The 22871-nt window shown below is 39.4% G+C and overlaps 1 protein-coding gene across 1 annotated transcript in view; it reads left to right on the top strand.

The window, feature by feature from the left end:
• Positions 1-22871, top strand: part of dpydb (dihydropyrimidine dehydrogenase b) — a 120436-nt gene that overhangs the window by 72367 nt on the left and 25198 nt on the right. Inside the window, exons 16-17 of the mRNA XM_056743741.1 lie at positions 14564-14647; positions 22638-22758. Of these exons, the coding sequence (XP_056599719.1) occupies positions 14564-14647; positions 22638-22758 (205 nt within the window). The remainder of the gene's footprint in view (positions 1-14563; positions 14648-22637; positions 22759-22871) is intronic.

Below are 22871 nucleotides of genomic sequence, written 5' to 3' on the forward strand. Positions count from 1 at the left end.
TTTATATATACATGTCACACAAATGTTTATTTTGGAATTTGACAGCACTTTCTGAAACATCATTACAGGTTATTTACGTACTTATCTGTAAATGGGATGAAGTCAAATGACATCAAATTGACATTTCCCATGAATGTACTTGACAGCTCAATGAATAAATCATTACAATAAGCTTATTGTTGCAAATTGTTTAAAAATATCTAGATATGTAAACACTTATTTTTTTATCACTCAAAAACATATTTTGTTCCTTTAAACAGTTTGCACCTTGAATGATACAAAATATGTTCATACATAACATTTATTTGATTGCAACTGCACACACAAAAGTTGTTAAGATGTTAAAAGACCAAAACATCACAAGTATAATAATACAGAATTCCTTTTTTGGCACCCAAAAATTGAAATTCTGCAATCATTTACTTAGCCTCTTGTCATTTCAAACAGAAAAGGAGATATTTTGAAGAAAGTTGGTTAACATACAGGACATATGACTTTAAACCATTAAAATTCACAGATTTTGCTGTGGTTAGTGCGCCGACATATAGAGAGAGTGCACTTATGGCCCGATCCAAATTTGATTCCCGTTTCGAGCATGTTTTGCCGGTCCAACTCCCCTGTCTCTAACCAAAGCTTTCCTGTCTGTTCTCCACTGTACTATCAAAAAAAAGTCAAAAAGCCCCTAAAATATAACTTTAATAAGAAAGAAGGAAAACGCGATGCAGCCAGAGCAACATGAGAATGGACCTAACATTTCTATGACAAAACATTTATCAAACATTTAACATCTAGCTAATTACATCGCACTGGCTCTTTCGCCGTTAAAGTGCACCTAACCAGCTTCTGTCCATAGCAAATTCCACCATCTTTCATTTGTTTGGCCCCCTCAATTAGATTGATATTGACGAGCTCATTTACATTTAGTCATTTAGCAGATGCTTTTATCCAAAGCGACTTACAAATGAGGGAAACAATAGAAGCAATTGGAACAACATAAGGAGAACAAAAAGCATAAGTGCAGTAAAACTGGTCTCATGTAGCCTACCAAAGTATACAAAGCTACGTTTTTTGTATACGGATAGAAAGAGTAGAAAAGAATTAGAAGTCAGAACAAATCGGTCAAATGCTGACAGAAGAGATGTGTTTTTAGACGATCCTTAAAGATGGCCACAGAGTCTGCTGATCTTATAGCAGCGGGGAGATCATTCCACAAATGTGGAACCGATCCAGAGAATGTACATGAGAGTGATTTTTTTTTTCCTTTTTGGATTGAACCACATGATGTTGGGATCTGGCTTGTACATAAGTCTGTAATAGTGAGTGAAGATATGGGGTGCCGGACCAGCGGTGGTCTATAGGTCAAGAGCAGAGCTTTGAATTTGATGAGAGCGACTATAGGGAGCCAATGTAACTTAATGAAGAAAGGAGTGACGTGTGCTCTCTTCGGTTCATTGAAGACCATTCTTGCCGCTGCATTCTGGATCATCTGTAGAGGTTTGGTTGTGCAAGCTGGGAGTCCAGCCAGTAGGGCATTGAAATAGTCCAGGACAACAACCTGTATTAGGACTTTCGTTGCAGGTTCGGACAGGAAAGGTCTAATTTTCCTAATGTTGTAGAGGTTGAATCTACAGGACCGGGTGGTTCTGGCAACAGTGAACACTGAGGTTTAATATTAACAATTTCAGGAACTGTTTTGGTACACATACAACTTAATAAAGAATTTGCTAACACTTTACAATAAGGGTCCATGAATAATCATCTACTAATATCTGAATTAATACTTACTTCCATTTGAACTAATGATGACTGAAGAAATCAAGAATTAATAAACTTATGCTAATACTGGAGTCATGAGGATTCATGTGTTAATACTGCCAAGGTTAACTACATGTTAGTAGATGTTTGTTAGTATAAGTAAATGTATTAATTAACAACTAGAAGAGAAACAAACCAAATCGACCCTTAAATAAAGAACAAGGAATTCTTCTGAGAACTTGTAATGAGTAATTTTGTAATATTTAATAGGAATTAACACAATTTTATCACACTTTTACTCCTTTGGAAATAGCATCTGTCACATTGCTGGATTAGAGGTGGTCCTCGGATTACACATTTTCACCATTTTATTGAGAGTTGGATAATCACATAAACAGTGGAGTGTGTGACTATCCATGAATGTACTAAATAACCAACATTGTGATCTTGATAACTTGATTTTGAGGGATTTTATGCAGTTTTTCCCTTTAACATGCCACTACTAGAGCTTCATTGAATTCAAAAACAGGCTAGTTCCTGATCTTGACTTTACTTCTTTAAATGCACTAGATGATAAGTTTATAATCACAATCAACCTGGGTAAAGTCATGACATAAAGACTCATTAACATATCATGAACTAATGTCAGTAAACAGTCAGTCAATAGTGAATTAATCATCGCGGGCCCCTACAAGTAAAGTTATGACATAAAGATGCAATAACAGGTCATGAGCTAATGTCAGTAAATGGCTTGTTAATAGTGAATTAATCATCACAGGCAACTTCAAATAAAGTCATGACATAAAGATGCATTAACAGGTTTTGAGCTAATGTCAGTAAACGGCTACTTAATAGTGAATTAATCATCAACAGGTCATGGGTTGATTTTAGTATATAAGTATATAATACTCAGTGGTTAGAGTATGACGCTAATGTAAAGTAGAGTGCAATGTAAGTCGCTGTGGATGAAAGTATAAAGCATAAAAATGTAAATGTAAATACTAAACCAAGCAGTCCTCCAAGAACACAATTCTTAGCACCAGGTGAAATAAATACAGGAGTTCATTGAAATTCTTTAATCCTGTTTTAAAAATACAAATACATCAGTATACTACTGTATATGACATAAAAAGAAAGCGCAAAAAATATCAAGATGCTGAGTACAGCATGAGACGGCATGATTATTGCACAGGTGTGCCTTAAGCTAGCCACAATAATAAGCCACTCTAAAATGTGCAGTTTTACTGTATTGGGGGATCCAAAAACCAGTCGGTATCTGGTGTCAATTTTGACAGCAAAGTTTGATCTAGTTTTAGTCATAGACTTTTGACGAAAATGCAATTTACTTTTAGTCACATTTTAGTCAACCCCTTCTAGTTTTAGTCGACAAAATATGAAAAAACATTTTAGTCAATTAAATATACATTATATTTAGTCTACTAAAATCAAAATGGTTTTGCTTTCCTGTAGCTCAATTGTAAAGAGCATGGGATTAACAACGCCAAGGTAATGGGTTTGATCCCAAAGGATTGTACATACTTTGAAACAAATGTAAAGGATAATGCAATATAAATCGCTTTGGATAAAAGCATCTGCCAAATGCTTAAATGTAAATCATTTACTTGGTGTAATTAAATGTTCCATACAAAGATTCAACTATTTTGTTATAATTTACTTCACCATAGAAAAAAATTAAACCTGGTCATTACCTTTATTTTTCAGAAAAAATCTGTAAATAGATGCAATGTTGGAAGACAGAACAATAGACCATGAACGACATGTTCCAGTTCATTCAATCCCATTTGACTCAAATGACTCGTTAAGTAGGGCGTTTTCATTCAGTTCATTCAACCAATGAAATGCTCTGAACGCTCTCAAAATCAAATGCTATTGGCTCATGGCATGCCTCTTTGAAGAAAACAGCTGCCTGCACTGTTTTTGCTTTAGACAGTAGTTGATGAGAAATAGCTTTCAAAAAGACATACATTGTATAACATTTCTTTGGTCATCCAAACAAGTTACATATTAGGTTCGAATGTACAGTTTAACTCACTTCATCACTTCTATAATGAGTAGAGGATAGCGTTGGTTTTCTTTTGGCTGACTTTGTTGCATTTCACATTATGCAGTAGCTCGTGTTAGCGGTAAAGTTAACAGGCATATGTAAACCACGTGGAGACGCAGAATATATGTCTGTGCTTGCTTACCCCCAGAGACTTCTCTCTACCGCTTATATATACAGCTTTCCTGTAGCTTAGTGGTAAGAGCATTGTGTTAACAACGCAAGGTTGTGGGTTCCAATCCCAGGGGATTGCATATGCTTAAGTATGAATGTATAGGATAACACAATGTAAGTCGCTTTGGATAAAAGCGTCTGCCAAATGCAAAAATGTAAATGTATATGAGAGAAGCAGCACATGCGCCCAAACTGATGTACGACAGGTGGGACAATAATCTCGTTTTTATTAGCTGACGAAAATAACTTTTCGTTTTAGGAATTCATGAACCCTTACTGTAAACTGTTACCAAGAATTTAAAGAGTATCTACGTATCTACGTCACTACACATAGTCCCAGCCTACGTTTTACTGTGACTGCCGCGAAAACTTCTCTCCTCCACCAAACACTGTCGCTCGTATGTGATGCATGTGTATCATGTCTAGAGCCTGTGTTCTACGGTGTGAAACTAAGTCGGTCTTTTTTTTAACTACCAAAGGAATAACGTCTGAGGGAAAAATGGTTACAATTAATTTTTCCAAGATACCAATGGAGTATAACCCCAGGTTTGTATTGTGGGCGCGTCATTTCACCGAACATTGGTTTAATAATCTTGCCGCGTTCACTGCAGGGTATGTGAAATGACGATCCTTGAAAGAGGGGGCAATATCAACTCTATTTGGATCTGTTAGCTCCAGCGAATCCCAACCTGTAAGTGTAACTTTGGATTTTTGTCTTAACTTCGAGAAATATTTTCGTACCTTATGTCTGTGTTTAGCTAATGCATATAACGCTAACATTAGCATGTACCGTTATTTCTGGGGTTATACAGTTTGTTTATCTTCCTATTAACTTTGCATTTTGACACATTTGCCACACGTGCACCTATATAGATATATTTGGTTTCATATATATAGTTTTTCATAAGGTCGACTTTCTGAAATGCTCTATGTACCATGACAACGCACAGTTAAGACGAAATAACTGTATTACTAACGTATTAACAGTATTTTAAGAAAATATATATTTTAATTCTTTGACGAGCAAAAGCACAACATGCATGTTGTCACACTGGGAGTTTTTATGACAAGAGTTGTCACTTGCCACTGACAAACATCCTGCTCCAGTCGTGGTGGAGTTTGTTGTGAATTAGTGTCTTCTTCCTCGTCAGACTCGGGCTCAAATTGGTACGGTAAAATCGCCGCCATCTCTAGCTACACATATAATATACATGACATCCAACCACATGTAAACCGTAATCCTCTAATGATGAACGTGTTTGACCAATAACAACAGACTACACAATCTGACCAATCACATGACACAAGGTTAGCGGGTAGGCGGGGCCTAGATGGATGAATCGCGAAACGAATCATTTGAGAGTCAATCAAGAAGTAAGGTACGAATAACTGCCTATTAATACAACATTATAGTGTTTTTAAACATTGTATGTACATACACTTCTTGTTGGACAACTTCTTGTTGGACACCAAAGTAGGACTTAAAAAACCCTATGCTAGGTACTCTTTAACATTTTAAGGCTCAACTGAACCTTCTGTACTGCAGGTTTGTCACTGAGTGTCAGTTTTGACAGTAAATTTTGATTTAGTTATAGTCATAGTCTTTTGACGAAAAATGCAATTTAGTTTTAGTCATATTTTAGTCCTCTCCATCATTTCAGTTTAAGTGTAGTTTTAGTCGATGAAATCTACATTATATTAAGACCCCAACATAACATCAAAGGATCTGCCTGTGAGATAAGAGTTAAACCAGTTGAGTGATAAGGACAAATGACAAAGATTTAACCCTTGCCTGCCGTAGGTTTTGAACGACAGACAGGAGAGCAGTCTCCGTAGAATGTAGTTTCTTGATGCCAGACTGTTAGCTGTCTAGAAGGTCGTGGTGTGAGAGATAGGCAGAGAGTTGTTTAAATACTACCCATTCGAGGGCCTTTGAGAGGAAAGGCAGGAGTGAGATTGGTCTGTAGTTGTTGATCACTTGAGTGATGGTTTCTTGAGTAAAGGTGTTACAAGGGCTTGTTGAAATGAGGTGGGAACAGTACCAGTGGTGATGGAGGTATTTATGATGTGTGCAAGTTGATGCAATAGAGACAGAGAGATAGCCTCTAGGAGGTGGGAAAGGATCGGGTCGTGGGGACATGTAGTAGGCCAGGTGGAAAGGAGAATTTTGGAGACATCAGTCTCCGAGAGGGGAGAGAAAGCAGGGAGTTGAGGATAGCAATGGGTAAGAGACAGATCAGGGATTCATTGAGTAGAGAATTGCCTGCAGGTGATCTCCACTTTATCAGTGAAGAAGTTGGCAAAGCCATCAGCAGTCAGTGAGGTATTGGAGGGGGGTGGAGGGGGTCAGAGAAGAGAGAAGCAAGTTGACGTAGGTTAGATGCAGTTTAGATTTTGTTTTGAAATTAATTTGTTTTGGCTGTAGATATATCAGTAGCGAAGGAGTAAAGAAGATATTGATACTTGGAGAGATCAGCAGGGTCTCTAGACTTGCGGCACTTCCTCTCGGCAGCCCTTAGCTTGGTCCGATGGTCGTGAAGAGTCTCAGAAAGCCAGGGGCAAGAGGGTGTTGCACATGCAGGCCTAGAGGTAAGGGGGCACTCTCAAGACGGGATGTTAAGGTTGTACAGAGCTTATCCGTAGCTTCCTCAGCGTTGAGAGATGAGTAAAGGGTTGTGGTGGGTAGGGAGGAAGACACCATGGTCGAAAAACAAGTGGGAGTGAGGGAACGAAGATTATGACAGAAAGAAATAGGGTCGGGGAAGTGAGATTAGAGGGACTGTTACAGTGAACTTTATAAAGAAATGCAGAGATATGCAAGGGAGTAAATAGAATTTAAATAGCGGTGCAGTTACTAGTCAGAACAAGATCTAGCTGTTGTCCTGCTCTGTGGGTGGGAGAGGTGTTGGCCCTGTGATGGTCAAATGAGGAGAGGAGAGCTAAGAAGTAGGCTGCTTGTGGTTTGTCTAGGTGGATCTTGTAGTCGCCTAGCGTTATCAGTGGAGTGCCATATTCAGGGATAGAGGACAACAGTGTGTCAGGCTCTTCTAAGACGTTTCCCAGTTGACCTGGAGGGCTATAGATGACAGCACAATGTTTTTTTGATGGATAAGTAATGGTGATTGAATGGTATTCAAATGAGGAGTTGCTGCAAGGAAAAGACAGAGTGAAATTCCAGGTGTTAGAAACAAGCAAACCCGTTCCCCCTCCTCGCCCAGAAGGACAAGGAGTTTGGGTGAAGTTGAAGTTGTTGGAGAGGGCCGATGGAGTTGCAGTGTTCCCTTTGCAGATCCATGTTTCAGTGAGTGCCAGAACATTGAGATTAGACTGACTGACAAAGGCCGGGATGAAGTCTGTCTTGTTGACAGATGACTGGCAGTTCCAGAGCCCTACAGCCAGACAAGCAGAAGCAGGAGGTGACCGCAGATGGTGCTTAGGTCTCCACTGTGTACGTTTGTGAGTGCTTCTACGGTGGACAGTCTGAATGTACTGGAAACACATGTTAATAGCAAAACCGAACTAAACATTAACCAGATGGAAAGTAATTGTATGGAAAATTAAAATCAAAGCCTAACGTGGCGTGCCCTGCCAGTGTCTTTGCTCGGTACAGTCGCGCAGGTAGAGTTGCAGGTCATTACCACGTTGGTCTTCACTGCAGAAGGGTTGCATAAGAGCTGCTGCTTCCGATGACAGAAGTGCATTCAACTCCTCCAAGAAATGTCCAAGCTGACCTGGGGGATGATAGATAACTACAACATGAGTTTTAACAGGGTGGATGACAGTAACAGCATAGGATTCGAAGGAGATGTTGTCATATGAGGGTGCTAGCTGTTTGAATTTCCAGTCATAAGGGATAAGTTGACTGGTTCCTCCATCCCTCCGTGATAGGTGTGAGCTGTGGAAAGAAGTGTAGTTATTGGAGAGGGCGGCCGGTGTGGCACTGCCCTCTGGCTTGATCCAGGTTTCAGTAAGTCCTAAAACGGAAAGACCAGAATGTTTAGCAATAGCTGTAATTAAATCTGCTTTGTTTACAGCAGATAGTTAACAGCAGAAGTTTACCACATTACATTTATGCATTTGGCATCCATCCAAAGCGAATTACATTGCATTGTACTATATATTTGTTTCGGACTTTTGTGCAATCCCCTGGGATCCAACCCATGACCTTGGCGTTTGCTAGCGCCAGTCTCTTACCATTGACAGGGCTCTAGACTAAAACTTGATGTTGGTGGCACCAGCCCTTAATTTGGTAGCACCAGAGTTGTGGGGTGAGTAATAAAAAAGAATCACAAAAACTTCATTAAAATGTATTAAATACATTTAAAAAAAACTATTAGAAATTGGAGGCTGCTGGTAAAGACAAAACTAGTAAACAAAGCGACAATTCCTAGCAACGAGACTTTGCTTAACCTAAATAAGACAAGAATCAATAATCATGGCATGGTAATAAAACATTCAGGGCTTTCCTGAAAACATTCAGGGCTTCAGGCCCCTTAGCCCACCCCTGGCGTCGACCCTGCTCGGAGACGTTATAATTCCCTCTAGAACTGCTTGGTAATGTATATAAACATCCAGCGCTGAATTGGACAGGAATATGTAAATGTAACTCTGCCATCACTTACGCTTTCTGCTGCTGATGTTCTAATTCAGGTGTCTATTCTCTCATCCCTTCCAGCTTGACTCCTCAACGCCCTCAAACGCATATAACGGGCACACACACAAACGCGCATGTACATTACATTAACTAAACCCACACGTGCGCATTTCCATTGAGAAAACCCATGAGAAGATGTGACTCGTGCAGCGAGGAGGCTGTCGTGACAATGAACTTGAAACAAAAATTAGAAAACACATTTGTGAGGGAGTTTAGTGGGAAGTTTAATAAAATATCATGTTAGTCATTCTGTGTTGTTGTATTGGTATGACCGTCCATCCCCCTCAACATGCCTGTATCGTAATATGCATTACAGAATGTCGAGAGTCGTCTTGTCTGAGTCAGGGTTATATTTTACTTATGTTGTGCTGCTCATGAAGAGCTTAACATTAGCATTCCCATTAATTTCAAAGGTGCCGTCTAAGCTGATGTTGGAACCCTTGAAAAAAGAATGCAACCTTTCAAACAAGCAAAAAAGTCATTCATCAAAAAAACAGTGCAACTTTTGGATGACCATCAATGCAAAAAGATGCTTTTTGCAACCAAATGATGCAGTTACAACATCCACCACCAGGTCATAATTGGCTCATGCAGGCCAAACCTTGTCCTTTTGATACTTCCACTTTTCTGTGGTAATAAAGTGTCTAATTTTTTGTTTAGCTGAGAAAATGGTCAAAGCCATTTCTTAACATCCATCATTAATTCTTTCATTAAAAAGGGGTTTTCAAAGGTGCCTTGATGCCACTATGAGCGGGACTTGGCCAGGCGACAGGGCTTTGATCTCACTGGGATTTTTAGTCGTTGTCAAAGTTCTTGTGTCAGTTCTGATCAGTGTTTGTGTTGGCGCCTCTGGCTGTCTAATGGAGCATATCCAGACATCTTCCACCGACTGTCTCGCTCACACACACAAACATAATTTATCAGAGCCCTGCAGGTAAGACACGGCTCAAAGCCTGCAGAGCTGCAGAGCTGCACGCAAATGCTGAACTTGCTGTTATAGTCAAGAATGGAAACCAACTCTGCATCTATTTGAACTGTCTGGATGAATGCAACAGTTGGCTTTTGTTTTCTGTTAGAGTGGAGGGCTTTGATGTGATGTACTTCAAATTGTCTTCGATAAGAGGTCATAGGCTTTGAAGCGTTCACAAATATTTTTGCTTTGGTTTCATCATAGGTTTCTTCTAATATGTCCAGTTTGTAGCCAGAGCAACAACAGATCATCCACTAAGCAGGAGACAGCAGGCTGACACTTGGGTGAATTTTGCAGACGTATCATTTATCTTTGTTTGCAGTGCTCCCTTTGGAGTTGGAAACAAAAACAGTGTATTGGTTGTTGAATTTTGGTTTCCATGGTAATGCAGGTGCATACAAATCTAAGATCACTACCCACAATGTAACCGTCCAGACTCGGGAGTAGTGGAAATGCGTTCGTGGATTTATCGCTCTTCACCATCTGGCAGTCTGACAAACGGATCTTGGTTTGACAGGAGAATCCAAATCTGATGTCTGAAGAATACAGACATTCCCAACCTTCCGTAAATGCCTATCGCCAGGTGTACATTTAGGAAAATAAATTATATTCTGGAGGAAAATAAATTATATTCTGGGGGTGATTTTCACAGGCTAGGAAAAAAAGTTAGTATAGCTATACCATGTAAATGTACATATGTTGACAATAATTGTGATTTGTCCTTGTGGAGATGTGGACTTCCAACTTTTTGCCAGATGGTTTTATTGAATGGCAGTGAAAGAGCTCTGCTCACAGCCCTGATCTAACTAGCGGTCAACTGATATGGGTTTTTAGTCTCTTCAGGGAATACGGCTGATATAATCACATTTTAAACCAAAGTTTAGGTTCCTGTCAATCAGAATAGGCAAACAACTCTTGGCACACACTTCTACCTTCTATTAATGTATGTTAGTCAATTATGTAGTGGGGGTTATAAGCTTATGTTGGGTGTTGCGCTTAGACCCTTTATCTAGTCTAGCAATATAGTATAAAAATTGGAGGTACAAAATGGAAAAAACACTGTTAACTAACATTTATTTATGGAGCAAAATTATTTGGCAAAAAGGCCCATGGTCCAGAAGAACTTTCGGTTTTATTTATTTTATAAACACTACATAAACGATTAACTGAACATTTATAACCGAATAAAGATGTTACATATATATCGTAAAGATTTAATTATATATATGTATATTATATATAACTGAAACCGGAGGTGCTTCTGGAGCAGTGTTTGCATCTTTCAAAGTGCTTTATAAAAAATCATAAAAAACTAAATATTGTGTGTCAATTTCATGTGGATGTATTTAAATGGACATTGTTGGTAGGAACTGTCAAAGAAAGAAAAATTCTCAACATCTTAGATGTTTCTATCTACATACACTGTAGGTCTGGAGACATACTAATCCCCACAGAGAAAAACTCTTAAACTATTAACCAGTCTCGCCAAATTAGCCTCTTGAATGTGGAAGGTAAGATTGTCTTCAGCGTTGTGGCCTATAGACTCTCAGCATTTCTGAAGAGTAACAACTTAATTGACACTTCAGTGCACAAGGCAGACAGGGATAGGGGGTTTCTTCGGATGTTTGGAACATGCTAACATCATCTGGCAACGTTTGCAAATGGCATAAAAGGAGAAGAAAGACCTGCATGTGGTTTTTCTAGATCTTGCCAATGCCTTTGGATCAATGCCACATGAACTGCTGTGGACAGCCTTTGACTTCTCCACGTTCCAGAGCAGGTAACAATGCTGTGATTAAGCCATATTTTCAGGACCTCCAATTCTATATTACCAAACAAGATAGTACCACCACGTAGCAACAGCTGGAGGTTGGCATAATGGTCGGTTGCACAATTTCACCACTGGCTTTCCACGATGGCAATGGAAATAATAGTCCGGGCATCGCTTTGGGTGGTCGGAGGAGAGAGTTAGAAAAATGAGTTGCGATTACCTCCTATCAGGGCATACATGGATGACATGACAACCATCACAACAACCAAAGCATGTACAAAGCAGCTGCTGGATAAGCTCCAGGAGAAAATTAGTTGAGCACTAATGGAGATCAAAACATTCTCTCTTCCTATTTCAAGCCTTGTGGAGGAATTTAAATGCACCAAAACAAGGCTGGAAAAGACGCTAAAAGAATCCTGTGATCCTTGTGTATGAGATTTTGCTCCAACAGTAGTGAGAGGGAGAAAGTGGAACCCAGCAACAGCGGTAGCAGGTACGAAGGCAGTCCTTAGACGTAGGGACATCGTGGGACAAGTTCAATATGGCAGAGAGGGACTTGATTTGGGATCAACCACACCCACATGGCAGAAAGCTTCACCAAAAGAACAGCATAACCTGGTGGTGGAGGAGGTTCAGTGTCAAGAAGAAGCAAGTAGATGCGCTTATAGTGGTCTCTCAAGCCCACCAAGGGCTTAAATCAATTGGAGTGAGCTTTGGAGTATGGAAACAAACAGGCTAAGTTTTATCATAAGAGCTACCTACGATATGCTGCCCTCACCAACAAATCTGCATGTTTGGTGTGGACAGGATCCAGCCAGCCACCTATGTGCAGCTCCAGCAAACCTTAAACATATTCTTGTGGGTTGTAAGAAGAGCTTGACACAGGGGAGATACACATGGTGCCACAATCAAGTACTAAAGGGCTTTACTGCAGCAGTAGAGACCAAGGGAGTAGAAGCAAATGCCATCCCCCAAAATGCCCAGCCTAACTCCCTAAAAAGGTATCCCTATATTCGGGAGGAGTAGAAAAAGCGGGCCAAGCCCTTATCCCCAGATTCAGCTCTGTTGAGTATAGTCAGGGATTAGCGCGCATGGTTGGGTTGAGGATTTGGTAATGGGTTGTTATGTTATGCCACACGGGACCGGGGGCACTGAGCATGCATTAAAGATGCCAGTGGGCCTAGAACAGCCTTAGCCAACGGGTTGTCTCGCTCCGGTTCCGATACCGCAAAACAACTGTTGTGTTTGTTTGAAATAAATTTTGTTCTTTTTTGACTGATGTTGCTGTGTGTTCATTATAGGATATAGGTTATGTGGTCGACGCATCGTGGAGCGGTTTTGCTGCGTGTTGATTTTCCTTTCCGCGCCTATGTTCACAGATTAGACCAGCCACACTGGACGTGGCATTCGCAAAAATAGACAAGGCGCCCATCTTTAGCTAAGCGGCGGAGAGCCACTTCTGGGACGCTTTTGAAACATGCAACGTCACGTCTGGTGTAAACACAACCATATACTAGAATGACCACGATCAGTTCTGGTAGCCGCGTTCGGAGCCGTAACGTCCTGCAGATGCGTGCGCTGTAAAAGAGGGTTAAGGCTTCGGTTGAAAAAGGCAGGTGTTAGGCATGCAGAGGAATTTTCAATTTGATCGAGCATGGAGCGGTTTCACCGGAGTGGGATGAAATTGTAGGTGAGCGGGGAGGATAATGGATGTGATGAAAGGGGGATCGGATACACAACTCATGACATATCTCTCTGATAATAGCAAGAAAAGATAAGTATAAATATGCTATGTACTTCATAATCATATATCCCCAAACACAAAGGATGCCTGGCTGACGAACCCAGTGAAACCTCGGACGTCCTTTCCTCTATTCATATTCTTGACTGCTCCCCCTGTCATGCATAGGGTGTCGGAAATATGCTATTGGGCAATTAAACTGTGCTGAAATAGTGGGATTATAACACCTAGTCCTATTAAGCAAATCTGTATCTATACACACCACGGGTCCCCTAGCATGGAATTCGCCATTTTATTTCTACAGTATAAACAGACAAACTGCTCTACAGAACAGTTTTCGTAGATAGGTTTTCTCCTTCGGCAAAGAAGCGATAGCGTGATGAAATATTACTGCTTTGTAAGCCTTTTTATTGCTTGGAAAGGGAGGGGTGGAGGGAGCTATTGGTTACAACCTCACCCCTAAATGCCGCTAATTGTCATACACTGGACCTTTAAGAATGTAGGCATGATTATGGGCTGATGCAGGTACAATATTATTAGGCACTTCTCATCAGATATGAAACTTTGTCTAATGGCCTTACAATGGTACAAAACCTCACTAATGTACAAACACCCCTTACAATGTGACAGCGTTGATCAAACTCTTCTCTATATAACTAGAGTATGCTAGTTTTTTGCTATAGAGACTAACTTCATATTATTCTCATGATTTTGTGGAATGAAATGTTCAAAAAGCAGATGTCCCCATACGTATGGCCACATAATAGATTATGCACCTAAGACATTATCAGCACACCTCGAAGAAGATTTGCACGGTTCTGCCTGCCTCGTCTGTCATTTTGTCTTTCAAATCCAGCCAAATTTCTCTCCCTCTTCTCTAATGGCTGTCAGGCTTTAGGAAAGCCATGGCGGTGTGTCTACGGCTGTTTTGTAGGGTGTGCAGCGCAGAAATCGTTCTGGCTCTTCCTATTTCAGTGAGGTTCAGAACGGCCGCCAGAGCGTAATTGCCTGTTGAATGCTTTCCCACTTTCTGCACCCTCGCCCGCCCGCTCCCCATCCACCTGTGCTGCCTTTTTTCTGCTTCCCTTTTTTTATAAGAAAAACTCTGGCAGCTCTGACATGTCAAAGAGTTCTTCTGGGTCTATTTTAAGAACACCATTTTATGCTTTTGAATGCTGGCAAATGCTTCAGGTTTTTTCTTTTTGTTATAGATTTGTCTCTTCTTCTCTGTGATGCTTTAGGGCTCTCGCTGTTTTAAATGTGTCATTTGTGACCCGTTTTTGCGGTTGGAATATCTTTTGCATGTCATTGTGACATATTTCTGATTTGTTTTTGCTGGTGTGTAAATGTTACCCATTTACTTGTGTTTCTTGACACTTTTTTGTTTCACTAAAAACCATTTGATGATATTTTCTTAATTTGTTTCACCTCAACAGGACGCTAAAGCTGACGCCCTTGAGCTGAACTTGTCTTGTCCTCATGGTATGGGAGAGAGAGGTATGGGACTGGCATGTGGACAGGTATGATGCACATTTGCTAAATAATATTGTAAGAAAACATTACATTTCATTACATTATTATATACTTTTATCCAAAGCGACTTACAAATGAGAGAGCAATTAACATTGTGTCTAACGAAAAACATTCAATTTCGCTGTTAAAAAATTGCTAGTTGTTTACCCAAAAATGAAAATTCTGTCCATTCATAATATACCTTCATGTCTTTTAAAAGACAGAACGTTATTTACAGATTAATCTCAGCTATGTTCCCTTCCATGAAATTAAATGTATACCATGATTGTGAAGCAGATTTTTAAAGCAAGATTCACAATGAATAGCAGTTACGCATGCGTCTGTTTAAACATAGTAAGGATATCAAATGGTCTTTAAAAAAAATTTCTTTCAAGAACACTGCAAGTATTTTTTATCATGAAGCTTGTACATTGGGTACAAATTAAATGATGTTATAATGGTGCTTATTCCTTTTTGTTATTTTGACACCTCAGGTCCCCATCCACTTTCAAGCTATTATGCATGCAACGATAACCAGCTTGTTCCAGAAACAAACTTTTAGACTAGTCTAAACTGGTCTAATCTTAGTTTTTTCAGCAGAGAGATCAGCCTCACAATATATTAAAATGCATAAAAATGCACATGCCAGGTCAGGAGGCGTATAATGGCAAGCTTGTGATCCCCACCATGTCCTTTTAACTTCGCTATGGTTGTGTGGGGAGCAGCAACTGTTACCCTTCAAACTCCTACAGAGGCCATAAACGAGCCCTGCGATACAACAAGCTTCCCTCTCCATCCCTCACACACACATATGAAGCTAATCACAGCCTGCTGCCTCCTGGCAGCTAACCTCGGTGTGAACTAATGCAGGGCAATATCATTTAATCACACTGCTCTCTCTATAGCTGTCTCTCTTTCTGTGTTTTCTTCTTATTTATTCTCCCCTGTCTCTCTGTTTTGATCCCCCCTCATCTGTATGTTTCTCTCCCCCCCTTATATAGTGTGAAACAGGGGGTGGTCTCGTTGATTGTATGAGAGTAAGTAGGAAATTGTGCACTGGTACATAAATGTATGATTGCAGCCACATACTGTTGGGTATTTAATCAGAGAGCATGTCCCTCTCTCTGAACCCTGGTGCGTACAGCACACTGGGCTAATGCAACTCTATCTGGACGCAGCGCTGTCGGGGGGACAGCAATTTACATTTTACAAAGACAGAAATCAACTGGCAAAGTTGTAAATATGGTAATGTTCAGCAATTTCTCTCGGAAAGAGAATTCAAATTCTTTCGTCTGTTCACATTTTTTTTAGGAGTTATTATATTGAATATAGTTCTCAGTTTAGTTTTGGTTACTTTTAACCGTAAAAAGAAGCTTGATCGTAAAATAAGCACTATAATATCCTTTTTAAAAATTGTAAAATATTGCTTATAATATGTACAATTCTGTAAAATAAAACAATTAGCAGTTAAATTTAGGTTGGTTTGAATAGTAAATAAAAAATAGTATTGGTTTGAAAATCACTACACTGTAAAAAATATACCCATAAAAAGCTGTAATATTCCAGCTGTGGCGCAGGAGAAATACCTCAATATAATACATACATATATATTTTTTATCATTTTGTAAAACTGGTAAAATAGTACTGATAATACTTTACAATTCTGTAAAATAAAACATTTTCCAGATTAGTTTTGGTTACTTTTATTGTTAAATATATTATTATTATTTTTTTTTTATTATTGTTTTTTCAAATAATACTTTAGTTTACACCAGACTTGTAGATTTGCAATGTAATTCTGTAATTTAACAAATTTCACTGCATTTCTAAGATACACCAAAGTTCTGTAGAGCATTTCACAGCTAACACCGTGTCCACATCGGACGTGACAGGCGTGACGTATCCAGTGTGAACAATATTTGAAGATTATAATGGGTTCTAATACGTTTCTAATGTCTTTTGTCATGGCGCCTATTTTTAATGATAAATAAATTGTATATTATTGGTTTGAAAATCACTGTAAAAAACAAAAACTGTAGTATTACAGTTAAACTGTAATACTTTAATATAAACTGTGTAGCGCCATCAGATTTTTTTTTTTTTATAATTATATGAAAGTTGTAAAATGATTCCTTACTTAGTTTTTCATGTCATTTTATGATATTGAAAAATCATATAGAAGTATGTTATTTCTGTAATTACATTTTTTCCGCATTAATAAAATATGTGAAAGATTTGTTAAAAACCCACTTAGTTTAGGATCCGAGATTGATCTGCCGACTTAAGACATTATAAAGTGTCATCTCATGGTTTTCATAACCATAGCACGGCAGACTGTAATACATGCAGACAGTAAGGTGTGCTATAAATGTGCAGCTGCTGCTACGTTAAGCTGTAAATTTAAACCTCACTCCAGGGCTTTTATGAGTCAGTACTATGAACTGGATCTGCTCGGATCTAGAATCAGTCTCAGGCGGCAGGCACAGAACAACAACTGGTCGTTGGATTCAGCAAAGGTTCACCAAAGTCATAAAATAGAATCTTTAAAATATTCAAGGCTCTTGTTTGAGAGGCTGTTTGTAACGAGTAAACAAGACTGCAGTTCCTTCTGTTGTCTCGCAACGCTTCACAGAGAGCGTTTGACTGGGTGGTGGTGCTACTTTTTTGTTTTATTCCTTAATTTATTTTAAAAAAGTACATCCGTAGTAAGAACTCAGTATTGGGAGAACATTAAATCATACCACCTAGAGAAATAATTCATTTTCTCTGTAATTTACTTTTGTTAAATTGATTTATTTGTTATGTGTGAACATAATGTTTGTTATATTTTTAGAAAAAATAATCTACATTCTGTTTATGATCATTTCTGACACCTTTGAATAGTTTCGGCTGTAATATGCAATGACACAACAGCATGTAGGGACTACAGGGGCTATCCGGGGTGCTGAAACCAAACCAATCATGATGCTGAAACCATGTAATTTCCCTCCCAGCTCGGTCTATATTTCTAGAATCTTCTTAAGTGTGATATTGTCTGTGGTGGACAAGATATTGTGTCATGAAAAAAAACACCTTGTAGCATCTTCCCCTTAGGTGTTTGTTTGAAATGTATAACAAAAGATTTTTGTTGCTTTTTTTACATATTCACTGGTATTTCATCCTTTGTACCTTTACTCGCATCGTGTGGGTTTGCCAACCTTACAGAGTCCGGCTGGCAGCGAGTAATACCGGGTTTGGTTTCATTGCCCTCTCCATGAGATTGATGTGTCTCATAAGTGTAGCAAGCCTCGATAGGACCTGTTCTTCCCGGATAAAGACGAGAACAGTTTTCAGACAAATTTAGCTTGAGGAGTCTTTCTCCGTTCTAACCACAAGCCCTGAGCTTGGAGCCTCGAAACCCAAGCTTACAAACACTTGTCAGCCGGAGGCCTTTAATAAGCTGTCATAGGCCTTCCCAGCGCCGTTGAGCTCCCCTCTGTGAGGACATTAAGTTCTTACAAGCAGCATCTGTTTCAGGGCCAGGCACCTGCCTCTGGCCCTAGTGCTCCGCTAATGCTTTTCTACCTTCCCCTGACCACACTACCCGCTGTTAGCCGCTATGTTTTAGCCTTGCCACCAGTGACCTAAGCTCACAGATGGACACACACACATTTCCGCCCGCAGACATCTGGTGGCTAGCCTCCATTATGCTCCTGGAAATCTTAATGCGCTCTCAATCTCCTCTGCAAGCCTGAGGGTGCCGTTTTTTCTCCCCACTCAAGCATTTCATTTCTCCGAGCGCTCTGGTCCCTGGCGCGGCTCTCTCCGATCACCCCATCTCCACCTCATGCAACTCTTTTTTTTAATCTCTTCCTCTTACTCTCTCTCTGTTTTCTCTCACAGGCTACAGTTTTGTTTCTCATCTGTTGGCTTTTTCTAGTTTCTCTCTGTAGACCACAGAACATTCTGGTTGCTACCCTCTGACAAGATTTAGTGCGTGTGTTTGTGTCTTGTTTGCCAGCCTTGTTATAAATGCTTGCTGCCCACATCCCTCCCACGGCCCATACTGGTGGCTATTTTCCTCCAATGCACCACATATCATCCCCTCGTGTTCTTCAGCACAAAAAGAGAGCGAGCGAGTTTAGATCCATAGATCTCCATCGTTTGTTCGTCACACTGGGTCAGCGTCCAGCCGGATCAGCATCATTCTGGGTTGTGCTCTTCAGACTAGAGCTGTGCAAAATTACATATTTGCAAAATCGACTTGGGTTTGGATTGATTCAAAAAGTTGGCTGCCCGAACGGCTAGTTGGCTTATCGGTCTTAAGTGTTACTAGACTGATTTTGGGTTACCTGACTTCCATTGGAAGCGCAGGGCATTTACATAATGTATGGTATTGGATTCAAAAACAGTCTAAGTGCTTTGCAATTAGAGATAAAAATGCAGGGAATCAGGTGTAAACAAAAATTTAAGTTGCAGCGATACACAATTTCTCCACCAATACGAAAGACAATTATTTAGATTATTCATATCTGCCGATACAGATTTTTATAGTCATTGCATTTTCCTGTCCTCTTTTGATTGACAGTATTATTGACCTTTTATTGACCGATCCCAATTATTGTGCGATATATCTGTGCAACTCTACTTAAAATATATATAAATAAAAGCAAGAAATACATACTAGTACACAATTATGATAATAAGTCAGTCTTACTATCGATAAACAGCTGGTTGTTGACTATTACGACCCGTCCCTAGTTCAGAAACAATAGCTTAAGGGCAAGATCCACAGTAAAGTTTCTTTTGCAGCGATTACACGAGCAGCACAGAAGCGGCGTTTCAATCAAACGTGATGGGCTACAGCGAGTTAGACAACAGGGCTTTTCCTCATAAGCGCTTCATTTCTGTCTCTTTGTTTTCGTCTTTGTGCTAATCTCTTTCCTTTCACTCACTCTGACACTTATTTGCCAAAAAAAGAGGAAAAAAACAGCTATGTTTTATGGGCCCACACACGCTATGAACAAACACGCTCATATTCAGAGGAAAACAGAAATGCCCCGAAGCATCGCATTTCCAACAGATGTCTGAGGAGCCCGGAGCTTGGTACGACAGAGGCACATCACATTTCCATTTGGCACATCTCAGCCATATCTCTGAGTTATGACAGTTTGCGTTACTCTCAAGATGCGCGCCATTCAAATCTCATTCATTATGAATGCCAGTGATTTGGAGGGCTGCCATCACGATGCTCTCCAGAACCACAGCAGCACCAGAGAAGATTCAGCTTCGCTATAAAACACACTTTATTCTGCTCCAGATGTTCGAGATGTCTTTTTTCTTTCCTTTGATGGTTCATAAGAACTCGAGCAGTATTTGATTTTTTCTATTATATATGCATACAAAATAAAAAATACTTGTTGCAGACATTTCCTCCATCATGTTTGACTGGGATTAATGGTGTAACATAATGTAATAAGTTTCAGACATGGAAGGAAGGAGGCGGGAACCGGCAAACATTTAAACATTTAATAACAGAAATATTAAAAACAAACAAAACATAAATACAAATCACGAGAACATAAATATAAACTCAACATATGTTCGGGCCCGGTCCTCTCTCTTCGACGGTCCGGTCGCTCGTTCCTTTTATATGCTCCCGATCTCCTACGTGATTCGAGCCTGGTGTGCGCACAGCTGGCACTCTTTCACAATTACTCACCGGACTCGAACCACGGTCTCGCCCCGCCTACTCTACTACACATAAATATTGATATAATGTTGTCTATAACTTCAAAAACATCTACAAATTAAATTGTTGGTGTGGTCAAGCATGGTCATGTCTAAATGGAAAGTTCTAAGAATTAATACAAAATGTATAGATATCTCCCGGAAAGGCGCTTTCTTAGTGGTTTCTTCATTCAAACATTCAAACCTCCTGGAAGGTTTGGTAAATTACTATGCATCTGCTCGAAAGGTGTACATGTAGATATTTCTGGTTTTTGTTGAATGAGAAGGTGAGAGCCAAACAATGAGAAGCATAGAGAAAAACTGGGGGAAGGGAGGAGGAAAAGGCAGCCGCAGAAGTGAAAAAGCAACACGAGGCAGTGATGTGTTTTAGACAACGTGTTCAGACACAACAACATTTTCCTCCCTGGATACATCTGAGAGAGTTCATGAGGGGAACGCTAAACCATTTGGAGTCTTAGGTGTGTGTGTGTGGGTGACTGTATGTTAGTGAAGTAAAGAAGAAGGATTGAGAGAATAAAAATTGTGCATTGCCTCTGTGCTCGGTGACCAGTGCTTGGTGAATATTTAGAACAGACTTGTTGTTTTTAAAGGGATAGTTCAACCATAAATGAAAATTCTGTCATAATTTCCGAACCCTCTTTTTATTTCCAACCTATATGACTTTCTCCTTTCTGCTGAACACGAAAGAAGTTATTTAAAAAAACGTTGGTGACCGAACAACGGTGGCACCCATTGACTTGCATTGATTTTGTGTCCAAACATAAGAAGTGAATGGGTTCGGTCATTGTTTGGTTATATCAACATTCTTGAAAATATCTTATCTTCTGTTCTGCAGAAAAAATGTCGTACAGGTTTAATTTGTGATAAAAAAATGACACAACTTTGTTGGACTATCCCTTTGAGATGGTGAGTTATGTAATCTTCTACAGCCGGTTTTATGACCAAATAGGGCTACTAATAGCTAGTTAACAAACAAGACTGAAAAATGGAAGTTTAATTTATTTATAAAGCACATTTAAAAATAGCGCGCAGACTGACCTAAGAGAAAAATAGAACTTACTAAAAGATAAGTAAATAAAAGAAGAAAAAAGACAACAAATCCAATTCAATACAATAATAATTGTCAGTCCACAAGCCTCAAACAGTATCAAATGCCAGCGAAAAGTAAGACGTTTTTAAAGAAGTTTTAAAAGCAGTTAATGATGGAGCCATTCTAATGTGGATCAGAAAACTGTTTCACAATTTTTGCCCTTCAACACCAAAGGTTCTGTCCCCTCTGGTTTTAAACCTGGATCTAGGGACCAGAAGAAGATTCTGATCTCCAGATCTCTATATGTGGGATTGATTTTGGGGGAGGAGAAGCTGAGCCTGATACGGAGGTGCTTGATCGTTCAAGGATTTAAAAACAGAGCAGGATCTTAAAGTTAATACGGTATTGCACAGGAAGCCAATGCAGAGATCGTAAGATGGGGGTGACGTGGCCAAATTTACGCTGTCCTTAAGAAATCCCATTCTGAAGCAATTGAAGAAGTGCAACAGATTTCTTGGAAAATCACAATAAAGTGAGTTACAATCCAAGCGTGATGCAATAAAAGAATGGATGGCAACCTCCAGCATTTTTTCAGACATAAATGGTTTCATCTTAGCCAGAAAGCGTAACTGAACAAAGCTAGAACCCACCACAGCATTTATCAGTTTATGTTTTCAGGATTCTATCTAGTAACACTCCCAAATTTTTAACGCAGGAGGTAGAGAAATCAGAAAAAACACACATATCAATATACAGTATTCAGCACTACAATTATCATTGGGACTTAATTTCTATAATTTATTTCTGTGGAGATGTTTGGCTCTTTTCTATACAGTAATGTGTAAAATACAGTAAAATGAATGAGAACTAGTTGTTGTATAGCTCCTAAAAGTCTAAAGAACAATAAATAAATCATCACTTAAGTACTTTATTTAGCTAAAGTATTCTGAGTGTTCTCTTGCAATATGACAGCTTTTTTTAAACAAGTCATTATTCACTTAAATTTGTGCTTTGATAATGTTTACTTAACATTTACTTTCCTTATATTGATTTTAACAGTCTAACATTCTGCTGTAAATAATTGTTTTTGAGTTATATAGCTTTGGGAACACATGAGGATAATTGAATAACAGAATTTTCATTGTTGTATAAACTGTCCTTTTAAATGGCAAAGCTTGCTTTTGTGATCTACATAAACCTGTAATGAGTCTAGACCTTACACCCTCCCACCACTCTAGGACCCTGAGCTGGTGCGCAACATCTGCCGCTGGGTCCGACAGGCCACCACCATCCCCTTCTTTGCCAAGCTCACGCCCAATGTCACCAACATTGTTGATATCGCCAGTGCTGCACAAGAGGGTACGAGCAAGCTTACCCACATACAAATAAACATTATTTACTCCTAATGCGTTTTCTACCAGACCTGTAATGTTTATCTTGCCGAAAAGATCCAGGCTTATTTATGCTGTTTA

The sequence above is a fragment of the Triplophysa dalaica genome, chromosome 3 (assembly GCF_015846415.1).
Source record: "Triplophysa dalaica isolate WHDGS20190420 chromosome 3, ASM1584641v1, whole genome shotgun sequence".
In the NCBI taxonomy this organism is placed as follows: Eukaryota; Metazoa; Chordata; class Actinopteri; order Cypriniformes; family Nemacheilidae; genus Triplophysa; species Triplophysa dalaica.